Source organism: Lutra lutra, chromosome 7, assembly GCF_902655055.1.
Source record: "Lutra lutra chromosome 7, mLutLut1.2, whole genome shotgun sequence".
In the NCBI taxonomy this organism is placed as follows: domain Eukaryota; kingdom Metazoa; phylum Chordata; class Mammalia; order Carnivora; family Mustelidae; genus Lutra; species Lutra lutra.
Window position 1 is genome coordinate 32249738 of NC_062284.1, and position 11211 is coordinate 32260948.

Consider the following 11211-nt stretch of genomic DNA (forward strand, 5'->3'; position numbering starts at 1 on the left):
CCTGCTTCTGGAAGGCAGGCGCGATCAGACCCCGGAGTACAGTGCATCTGGACACAGGCTTCAGAAGCTGGGGTTAGAGTGACAGCTTTGCCATTCTCTAGCTTTCTGGACTTCAGCCAGTTATGTAACCTTTTATTTTTTTATTATTTAACCTTTTTAAGCGATTAAAAGCTTATTCATATGGTTCAAACCCCAGTAATACTAAGATACACAGTGAAGTCTCCCACCACCTGTACGCACTGTTAGGAATCTTCTTGGTTTCATCCTTACGCCTCCAGAGTCTCTGTACAGATAGAAGCAAACATGGGAATGTAGCTTTAATGTTTGGTTCCTTTTTACCCCAAAAGGTAGCACAGTGTTCAGAATATAGACTGTTCTGCACTTGGCTTTTTTTCACTGATTGGATTTGGAGGGCTTTTCTCCGTCATCACCGGGGAGCATCCTGCCATTTCACAACCAGGTGATGAAAGGGAGTATGGGGGTCCCTGGGTTATTCACCCTGCACCATCTTGGTGGGCGTCTTGGTTTCTGACCTTTGCTATCCCAGGCGGTGGTACAGCAGAGAACTTCGTACATGACTTTCATTTCCCCTGAGCAGGTACCTGTGTCCGATGAATTCGCAGGAGTACAACTGCCAGGGGCAGCCGAGAAGGCCTTTGTAAGTTTAATGCTGCCAGGATGCCCTCCGCGAGAGCTGTCCCCGTTCACCTCCACTAGAACCCTTTACAAGTGCTCATTTCCTCGTATCTTTGGCACCAGGACGTGATTAGAAACACGCATTCTTTGACCAGTCTGACAGGTGAAAAATATTTGAGAATAGTTTTTGGTTGTTTTAATAGACTTTACCTTTTAGGGTAGTTTCAAGTTCGTAGCAAAAGTGAGTAGCATGTGGTGAGTTCCCAAATAGACACCACGCACAGCCACCGCCTCCCCCGCTGCAGACAGTGTCACCTGCAGTGTCGCTGCCGTGCGCGCCTGCCCCTCACTCACACACGTGGTCACCGCCCACACTCCGCCATTTATGTCAGGGTTCACACTTGGTCTCTCTCAGTAGAGGTTTTAATTTGCATTTCCCCTTTATGGTTACCTTTCCACTTTTTAAAAAAGCCGTGTTTACTTCATTTTCTGTGTATCTATTTAACCTCTCTGAGCCTCGGTCCCCATAGCTGGTAAATGGAGGCGATTCCTCCTGCTCTGGGAGGGTTATGGGAAGAATTGAATGAGCAAAAGCCTGGCACAGCATATGCCCCAAGTGGAAGAGCTCTTACGTTAGCAAAGCCACATGCACCCACACATACCCCTTCCCTTCCCCGTGTATGCGGTGCTCTGGCTCCGAGGAGAGGAGCACCAGGTCAGAGAGCAGGAGGTCGTGGACAGAGCAGCTCCCCTTAAGACTAAAACCGGCTCAGCAGCTCCTATGCAGTACCCCATGCACACCATCAGCTCTAAATACAGCCTTCCCTACCCCCGCCTGCTTAAAATCTTAGCTCTAACAGGAGACCTTTCTCGCTGCTTCTTGGCATGTACCCGGAACCACGTGAGCCTGTGTGCTGCCAGGGCCTTCTCTTTTCCACTGGCCCGGTGCCTGCCGGCGTTCGGGAATATGTCCCACGGGTAGGCAAGGGTCTGCTGTGCCTGCAAAGTCTCAAGCGAGGCGCCATGGACAGAAATAGGAAGTAGGTGCCTCTCTGTCCTTTGAGTGAATATAACAGAAGACCAAGTCCACAGCAGTGTCACTGTCACTTTCTGGATTTATCCCAAGGGATAATGAAGGTACAGTTTGAGGTGTCATGGCCAAAGCAGTACCTGTGACCATCACTTCTGGGACAGGGAGTCTCATGGGAAGGAAGAAGAACACCGTTCTGCCTGCCTTCCCTGACTGTAGTCACTGGCTGTGTCCTCGGGTCTCTTGGGAGCGAGGTGTCCATCAGAAAGAGACCTCCGTTGTGTTTCTGTTAGCAGGTCTTTCCTGCGGTGACTTCTCTTGGCCTGAACGAACAGGAGCTGCTGTTCCTCAGCCAGGCGGCATCTGGCCCTCACTCCTCTCTCTCTTCGTGGAATGGCATCCCCGACGTGGGCATGGTCAGTGACATCCTCTTTTGGATCTTGAAGGAACACGGGAGGAGTAAAAGCAGAGCCTCGGACCTCACCAGGATCCATTTCCACACGCTAGTCTACCACATCCTGGCGACAGTTGACGGACACTGGGCCAATCAGCTAGCGGCTGTGGCTGCGGGCGCTCGTGTGGCTGGGACACAGGCCTGTGCGACAGACACCATCGATGCCAGTCGAGTGTCCCTGCGGGCACCCCGTGAGTTCATGACCTCCCATTCGGAGGCAGGCTCGAGGATCGTAATAAACCCCAACGAGCCAGTAGCCGAGTGGCACAGGGAGGGCATATCCTTCCACTTCACACCAGTACTGGTGTGTAAAGATCCCATTCGAACAGTGGGCCTTGGAGATGCCATTTCCGCCGAAGGCCTCTTCTACTCAGAAGTCCACCCTCACTCCTAGGAAGGTGGCTGTGGGTGATTTTTCCGAAGGAGAGCTACCCGGTTTAAATTACAGGAAACATAGGATGGAGGGATGTCCAAACAGTTTCTAGATCTATTTGAAGGATAGATAGCCAAAGAAACAACAGATTCAACTGTATCAGATACATTCCAGCCTGTTGACGATTACACAGAAACATTTCAGGTTTTAATCAGAATTTAGCTATCTACTAACGAGACTGGATTTGGGGGGTTTTTTATGTTGTGTGTTACAGGGGTAAAACTTGATTGCCGTGTCCCCATTTTGTGCAGCGTTGTCAAGTATTTCGGCCAGACCCCGCTCTGGAGAGCGTGTCTGCTGAAGAAAGCATTTCCCCTGGGGCCCAGGGCGGAAGCGTGCACTTGCTCTCCTGGGCTCTCGGCCCCTGTGGAGCCCAGCACGAGGGTCTCGTGTTCTCTCTCCACTCAGTGCTCATGGGCAGGATCACAATTTCCATTCAGTGTTACAACGAAAATGTTTAATGAGCACACCTTCTTAGTCTTCTGCTCTCAAAGTGCAGACAGAGCCCCAAGTCAGGACAGAACAGTTGTCCTCGTGGCTTCATAGTCACAGCTGAGGCTCTGTGCCGCCTTTGAGGAAGGCCTTCATTTTCTGCCTTTGCTCAGAGGCCTGGCTCGCCTGTGGAGTGGCCTTGGGGACTGCCAGGCCTGCCTTCTGCCCCCCACGGTTGTAGGCTGGTCCAGAGCCCACCATGCCTGGGCCCAGTCTCAGCCCCCGGCTCTGGATACACTTTCCACAGTGGAAGACTGATCTTTGTTCGTTCTGATCGTTGAAGGAATTTGCTTTTACAACTGGAATATGCTCTGCGTGTGTAACAGATCATGTCTGTGTTACATTGACACACCACATGCATTAAAAAGTTTTACCTCATCAGAGCCCCAGAATCATGAATAAATCTGCCATGTTATGTATTTATTTTTTTATAAGTCAAGGAGACTTCTGTGTGCTTTTAAAAATATTAAAAACAATTTACATTTCGGGAATCCTAAGTCTGCTTGTGATTGAGTCTCTCTCTCCCAGCCCCACTCTGGAGCTGAAAAAGTATGATCATTTCTGATCTTGACTAGGACATAAGTTGTATGTTACTCTGCTCCTGAGGTGTTTATCTTTTCCCCACCGCTGAGCCCGAGCTATAGGTCTGTCGTCTGTTGGTTTAAGGTGACAGAAGACAGTGGTACCAAGACAGAGTAGCCAAGCCACTGTGGAACAGCCATTTGGAAGAGTGCGGTGAGCCTTCTCAGCTGTTCGAAGAGCGGTGTGAACATGGCAGCTGCTGGCAGGCTGACTTGGGTCAGGGGTAATCAGTTCATACCTGGCTCTTAGCAGCTTCTGGAACCTCAAAACTACCTCGGGTTCTTCGTGTATGGCCTCCCCTGCCCGCTGTGGGTAAGAAGGAAAGGCTTGATCACTTCAAAGAGAATTTAAACCTAGAGCTTGAAATTCAAAGCAAGTCGCTTATTAAGGGAATTTCTGGCTGCTACCCCATCAGTCTCTGCCTCCAGGCTCCATTAGAAATAATTAAACACCAAGCTCCTAGCCTATTTGTATTAGAAAGGCTGAAGTGGGAAGAGCTTTCTGTTTTTCCAAGAAGAGCTGGAATAACTCCTCACTAATGTTACATAAACCCAAGACAACTGTGAGAATACTGAGGTGTTTCCCACGGGGCTTTTTCTTAGTCTGGCTCCGAGCTGTCTGCTCCCCCTCCCCTTAGTATATATGGTCCCCGGTTTGTATGGGGGATGTCCGGAATGTGTAATCAGCACGTACCGTAGAGCAGTGGTTTTCTAGTCAGTGTGGTGGTTAACACAGAGCGTCCCAGTGCATCGTGCGCGCGGGCAAGTATTCCTTCCCGTCTTGAGAAGCTTTCCTTGTGCCTGAATGAGCTGCACGGAGTCAGGAATGCGCACAGGGGCCCCCCCGAACGTCCCACCTTTTCGAGAAGGCAGCTAAACTTCAGCAGGAAGCTTGGACTCCAGCACTTGGGAGAGGCTTTGCAGAAGTGAGCTGCCAGGATAAGCTGCAGGTGCAGCCTCGGGCCTCCACCCTGCGCCCGGAGCTGGATGGTACAGCGCTTTCCGCGTGGGCCTTGGTTGGAGGTTGGAAAATTGACTGGACTAGAAAAGGGGGCCTGGTGAGAAAGGAGCCTCCCTACAGATGCTATTAACACTCACTCATACTTGCTTGAAATGGTTTAATGCCCGGGGGAAAGCGCCAGCCACGCCAAACTGTTGAGAGGACAGTTTGGCCCCAGATCAATCACCCCCATCATGCAGACTGAGTTTGCATTTTTATTCTGGCTAGTGGGAAGGGGAGCTCATTGGGGGAAACTCGCATTCTGTGCAGGGTGTCGAGAGGCGGTATCATGTGACGCATATGATCCTCCTGAGCCTCACTTCGCTCATCGATGAAGTGGGTGCATGGTGGCCCCTCGGGGTTCTTAGTGTACGTGTAAAGGAGAGTGCTGTGCAAGACAGTACAGTACACGGCATGTGTTTCAGAGCTTAGTAATTATGACTTACAATTCCCAAACTGAACTGGCAATTTTCTGGGTCTCTTTAGTACTATTTTAAAACGTTGAAAAGCTACCACAGTGACTCTGGAGTCTTGTCGTAGGTAAAAATTTTCATACAGTGGAGCTACACAGATGACAAGTGTATCATTTGGTGGTTTTGACAAACGTGTACACCTGTCTAACCCAAATGCCTATTCAGGTACAGAATGTTCCCGTCCCTCCAAAGTGACTGAACCGTTTTACTCCCACCAATGATGTGTGACAGTTCCGGAGGCTTCTCGCTGGCACCAGGATTCGGGGGTGTCCATGCTTAATTGTAGCCATCTTGAAGGTAAGTAGTGGTATTTCACTGTAGTCTAATTTTGCATCTTCCTGATGGTGAATAGTGTTTTTTACATGATTATTGGCCATTCATGTATCTTTGTGAAGTGTCCAAATCTGCCTACTCCTTTATTCCCCCCCCAGCTGGGTGGTTTTGTAAACATTGTTGTTTGGGTGGTTAGTTTTATTACTGAGTTGAAAGAGTTCTTTCTATGTTCCCAGTCTGTAGACAGATACTCATTTTCTTCCTGGCTCACTGGTCCGAAGCATTGGAACTCTTCCTGTCATGCCTGTAGTCTCATTCTTTTCTTCTAAGAGCTTTGCAGTTTTAGGTTTTACACTTCAGTCTGTAATCCATTTTGAGTGACTTTTTGTGGGTGGTGGTAGGTTGGGATCAGATTCACTGTTTTCTACACAGCTATCTGGTTGGTCTGGCTCTGACTTTCCTTCCCCCACTGCATTGCTTTCAGGCCTTTATCAACAATGACTGGATAAGTGTGGGTCTATTTACGGATCTATTTGTCTGTCCTGATGCCAGTGTCACATAATTGCTATTTTGGTCAAGCCCTGAAGTGAGATAGTGAGTGTAAGTCCTTCAGCTTTGTTCAAGATCACCTTGGATGCACTAAGTCCTTTGTATCTTCCTCACACTTTTAAGATTTTTTTTAAATATTTTATTTATTTATTTGACAGAGATCACAACTAGGCAGAGAGGTAGGCAGAGAGAGAGGAGGATGCAGGCTCACGGATGAGCGGAGAGCCCGACGTGGGGCTCGATCCCAGGACCCCGGGATTATGGCCCGAGCCGAAGGCAGAGGCCTAACCCACTGAGCCACCCAGGCACCCCTTCTTTTAAGATTTTATTTATTTATTTGACAGAGACACAGCAAGAGAGGGAACACAAGCAGGAGTGGGAGAGGGAGAAGCAGGCTCTCTGCTCAGCAGGGAGCCCAATGCGGGGCTAGATCCCAGGATCCCTGAATCATGATCTGAGCCAAAGGCAGACACTTAACAACTGAGCCACCCAGGCATCCCCCTTCCTCACATTTTAGAACCAGCTTGGCACTTTCTACCCCAAATCTTGTTGAGCTTGTGATAGGAATCCATAGATCTATTTGGAAAGAATTTTTACCTCAACAAGAGTTAGTTTTCTAGCACGTCAACATGGCCTAGCTTTCCCTCTTGGTCTTTTTCCAATGCTTTGTAGTTTTCAGGGTACAGGGGCTGCATGTTTTAAGTTCATTCCTAAGTATTTCACATCAATAGTTCTTGACAGTTTTGTAAATGGATTTTTTTGAATTTCATTTTCAAACTCTCCCTTGGTGGTATGTAACAGTATCATGGATTTTTGTCAGTTCCAGTTATCCCTTGTTATTTACTTATTTTTAGGATTCCTTGGGTTTTCCTACATAAGCGACCATGTCCTTTGTGAAGTTTTCTGTCTATACCTTTTTATTTCTTGCCTTTGTAGCACTGACTAGAACTTCTAGAATAACGTTGAACAAAACTTACAAGTGGACAACCTTGCCTTGGTCCTGATCTTAGTGGCAGGGTGGTGAGTGTTTTACTACTAAATGTGATACTCACTGCACCCTTTTCCATAGATGCCTTTTCTTAAGTTGATGTTCCTTCCTATGCCTGATTAGCTGTGTTCTTATGACGGCTTTTTAAAAATTGCTTTTTCTGTATCCTACTGAAATCATAGGACTTTCTCATTTATTTTGTTAACATATGAAAGTACTTTGATTTTCAAACAGTAAACCAAGAGTTAATTAAATTTAAAATTATTCTGGGATAACCCCTACTCAGTCATGATGTATGTAGTAACCTTTTTATATTCTGCTAGATTTTATGTGCTAATATTAATTTGCTAATACATTAAGAATTTTTGTACCCATGGTCATGCAGAATAATGGGTATCGTTTCCTTATTGTAATGTCTTTGTCCGGTTTTGGTATCAGGATTATGCTGGCCTCATACAAACAAGTTGGGAAGCTTTTGTTCCTATTCTCTAAAAATTTTTGTAAAGTTGAATTTAGTAAAATTTGCCAGCTAAATCATCTGGGCCAAGAGTTTGCTTCAGATTATAAATGGTTCATAATGTTCCTTGATCTTTCTGATTTCTGTAGGATCTATAATGGTGTTCCCTTCATTCCTGTTATCTTTATATCCTGATTTGTCTCCTCCTTTTTCCTTCATCAGTTTAGCTGGGGATTTTTTTTTTTTTCCATAGAACTTCTAGCTTTTTAGATCTTTAATATTGGTCTGCTCTGTAGTTATTTAGGGTTTATTTTGCTCTTTTAAGGTAGGAACCTCTATCACTGGTTTTCTGCCTTTCTTATGTTCTAATAGAAGCATTTACAGCCATAAGTTTCCTATAAGCACTGCTTTTAGCTGAGTCCTACAAATCATGATTTGTTTTCATTATTCAAAATATTTTCTCTTTTGGTTTCTTTCTTGACTTAAGAGTTATTACAAGTATGTGTTTAGTGTCTAAATACTTAGGGGTTTTCTACATGTCTTTTTAATAATTTTTCTTACTATATTCGATTAGCCAACATACAGTACATCATTAGCTTTTGACGTAAGTGTTCAACGATTCATTAGTTGCGTGTTAACACCCAGTGCTCATCACCACACATGCCCACCGTAATACCCATCACCCAGTTACCCCCTCCCTCCATCCCCTCCCTTCTGTAACCTTCAGTTTGGTTCCCAGAGTCGAGAGTCTCTCATGGTTTGTCTCCCTCTCTGATTTCTTAGCAATTTTCCCTCCCTTCCCTTGTGGTCCTCCGTGCTGTTCCTTATGTTCCACATATGAGTGAAACCATATGGGAATTGTCTTTCTTGGCTTGGCTTATTTCACTCAGCAGAGTCACCTCCAGTTCCATCCATGTCGATACAGAAGTTGGGTATTCATCCTTTCTGCTGGCTGAGTAATAGTGCATTGTATATATGGACCATATCTTCTTTATCCATTCATCTGTTGAAGGGCATCTCGGCTCTTTCCACAGTTTGACTATTGTGGCTATTGCTGCTATGAACATTGGGGTGCAGGTGCCTTTCTTTTCACTATGTCTGTATCTTTGTAGTGAATACCTACTAGTGCAATTGCTGGGTCGTAGGGTAGCTCTAATTTTAACATCTTGAGGAATCTCCACAGTTTTCCAGAGTGGCTGTACCAGCTTGCTTTCCCACCAACAGTGTAAGGGGGAATCCCCTCTCTCCACATCCTCACCGAGATCTGTCGTTTCCTGTCTTGTTAATTTTGGTCACTCTGACTGGTGTGAGGTAGTATCTCATTGTGGTTTTGATTTGAATTTCCCTGATGCCGAGTGATGTTGAACATTTTTTCATGTGTCTGTCAGCCATTTGTATGTCTTCTCTGGAGAAGTGAGTGCTCATGTCTTCTGTACATTTACTGACTGGATTATTTGTTTAGGGAGAAGATACATGCAAATGACATTATAGATAAAGGGCTGGTATCCAAGATCTGTAAAGAACTTCTCAAACTCAACACCCAAAAAAACAAATAAGCCAGTTAACAAATGGGCAGAAGACAATGGACACTTCTCCAAAGAAGACATACAATTGTTATCAATTTCTAATAGAATTTAATTGTGGTCAGGGAACAGATTGTGTAAATTTCAGTCTTTTCACTTTGAGACCTATGGCTGGCCCAGTCCATGGTCTGTCCTGCTGCATGTACTAGGAGCACTTGTGGAGAATGTGTAGTCTGCAGCTGTTGGCTATACTGTTCTGTAAATGTCAATTCAGTCAAGGTGGCTTGTATGTCCTTTTTATACTTATTGTCTAACAACTGCTGAAAGAAGGAGTGCTAACATAGCCAACCAAGATTGTGGATTTAACTATCAATTTTTGCTTCGTGTATTTTGAAGTAATGCTGTTAGGTGCATAAATATTTGTTATGTTTCTTCTACTGAATTGAACTTTTTATTATTATAAAATGTCCCTCTTTATTTCTGGTAATGCTCCTTGTTTTGAAGTCTTCTTTAGCGGACATTAATACAGCTCTCCAGACTTAGACCTGTAGCTTGAATGGTATCACTTTTTCCATCCTTCTGCTTTCAGTGACAGATTTACCCTTTCTCTACTTTTTAATTGGAATGTACAATCCAATTACTTTTTTTTTTTAAGATTTTATTTATTTGACAGAGATCAGAAGCAGGCAGAGAGGCAGGCGGGGGGGGGGGGGGCGGGGAGCAGGCTCCCCGCTGAGCAGAGCACCCGATGTGGGGCTCAATTCCAGGACCCTGAGATCATGACCAGAGCCGAAGGCAGAGGCTTAACCCACTGAGCCACCCAGGCCCTGTTACTTTTTAGTCTGATAATGTTTTAATGTAATTACGGACTTGATTGGATTCACATTAACATTTTATTTCTTATTTTGTCTTTCTCCCATCTTTTTTTGTTGTTGTTCCTTGGTTTTTCCCTTCCTGCCCTTTAGGGGAGGTGGGTACTAATTGAATATTTTTTAGAATTTTAATTTTCAGAGGCACCTGACTGGCTCAATCGGAAGAGTGTGCAACTCTTAATCTCAGGGTCATGAGTTTGAGCCCCATGTTGGGTATAGAGATTGCTTTAAAAAAATAAAATCTTAGGGATGCCTGGATGGCTCAGGCGGGTTAAGCATCCAATCTTGATTTTGGCTCAGGTCATGATCTCAGCGTTGAGATCAAGCCTTGAGATCCAGCCTCATCGGCTCCGTGTTAGGTGTGTTGCTGCTTAAGATTCTGTCTCTCCCTCTGCCCCTCCCCCACTCTTGAAAACAAAATGATTATAATCCTACATCCCGAAGCTTTACTATCTTTGGGATGCAGTTTTGTACTAATTTAACATTACTCTGTTAAAAGGGCACTTTTCCCATACGCTAGTTCATCCTTGCACTTTCCTGCCTCAGTTCAAGTCATCTAAAACCACGTGTGCTGTGATGATGTAGTTTGCCTCATTTTCCTAATTCTGTGAAAAATTGTGACACAAGCAACACCCATATTAGAAATTAGAATAGCTCCTTTCTCACCAGAGTTAAACAAGAAGCTGTGAATCCACATGCCCAAAAGACCAGGCAGTGCGACCTAGTACGGCTGAGCCCCAGACAACGTGGGCTTTCTTCAGTAAATGCATTGGAAGATTTTTTTGGACATCTGTGACAATTTGAAAAAACTCAGATGAACCACGTAGCTTAAGAAATATAAAAAAAATTTTTTTAAGAAAAAGGTTTATCATGAATGCATGGATAACAGGTAAGAGCAGGAGCTCTGCATCCAGACCTGGGTTCAAATCCTGATCCACCATTTTCCTTGGAAAACTCATTTTTACCTCTCAACCTCCACCACCTCCTTTACAGATAGAGGATAATAGTGTTGCTCTTTTGGGAGCGGTCAGGGAGACCAATCCCTTCCTGAGCCCATCCTTCCCTGGCCTCCCCGAACACCACTGTCCTGGGTTTGTCTCTTTGGTCACTGTCACTTGCTTCTGTCTCCTTTGTCAGCTCTTCTGCTTCTCCCTTTAAATACTGGTTTCCCGTTTTTGGTACCCCCCCACCCCGCCCCATCATCTTGTTCCTAGCTTTCTTCTGGGGACTCCTTTCAAATCTATGGTTTCAGCGATCACCCAAATCAAGTTACTCCTGCATCTTTTCCTTCAAGCCAGATTTCACACCTGAAAACTAGCTGTCCCAGTATCTGATATCACCTTCTGGATGTCTTGAAGGCAAACATGTCTACAACTAGACTCCACAACCCTGCACCTGAGTCCCCTCAATGTTCCTCTTCTCTGGTTTGTGTAACTCTCCCCAGCAGCGC

At 45.4% G+C, this 11211-nt stretch overlaps 1 protein-coding gene across 4 annotated transcripts in view; it reads left to right on the plus strand.

The window, feature by feature from the left end:
- Positions 1–3536, plus strand: part of ADPGK (ADP dependent glucokinase) — a 42737-nt gene extending 39201 nt beyond the window's left edge. For 2 of the 4 annotated variants that reach the window (XM_047735626.1, XM_047735624.1), the window contains one exon: positions 1960–3536. In XM_047735626.1, the coding sequence (XP_047591582.1) occupies positions 1960–2514 (555 nt within the window). In that variant the 3' untranslated portion in view covers positions 2515–3536. The remainder of the gene's footprint in view (positions 1–1959) is intronic. The other 2 variants (XM_047735627.1, XM_047735625.1) reach the window with 1 other exon arrangement.
- Positions 3537–11211: the final 7675 nt, after the last annotated feature.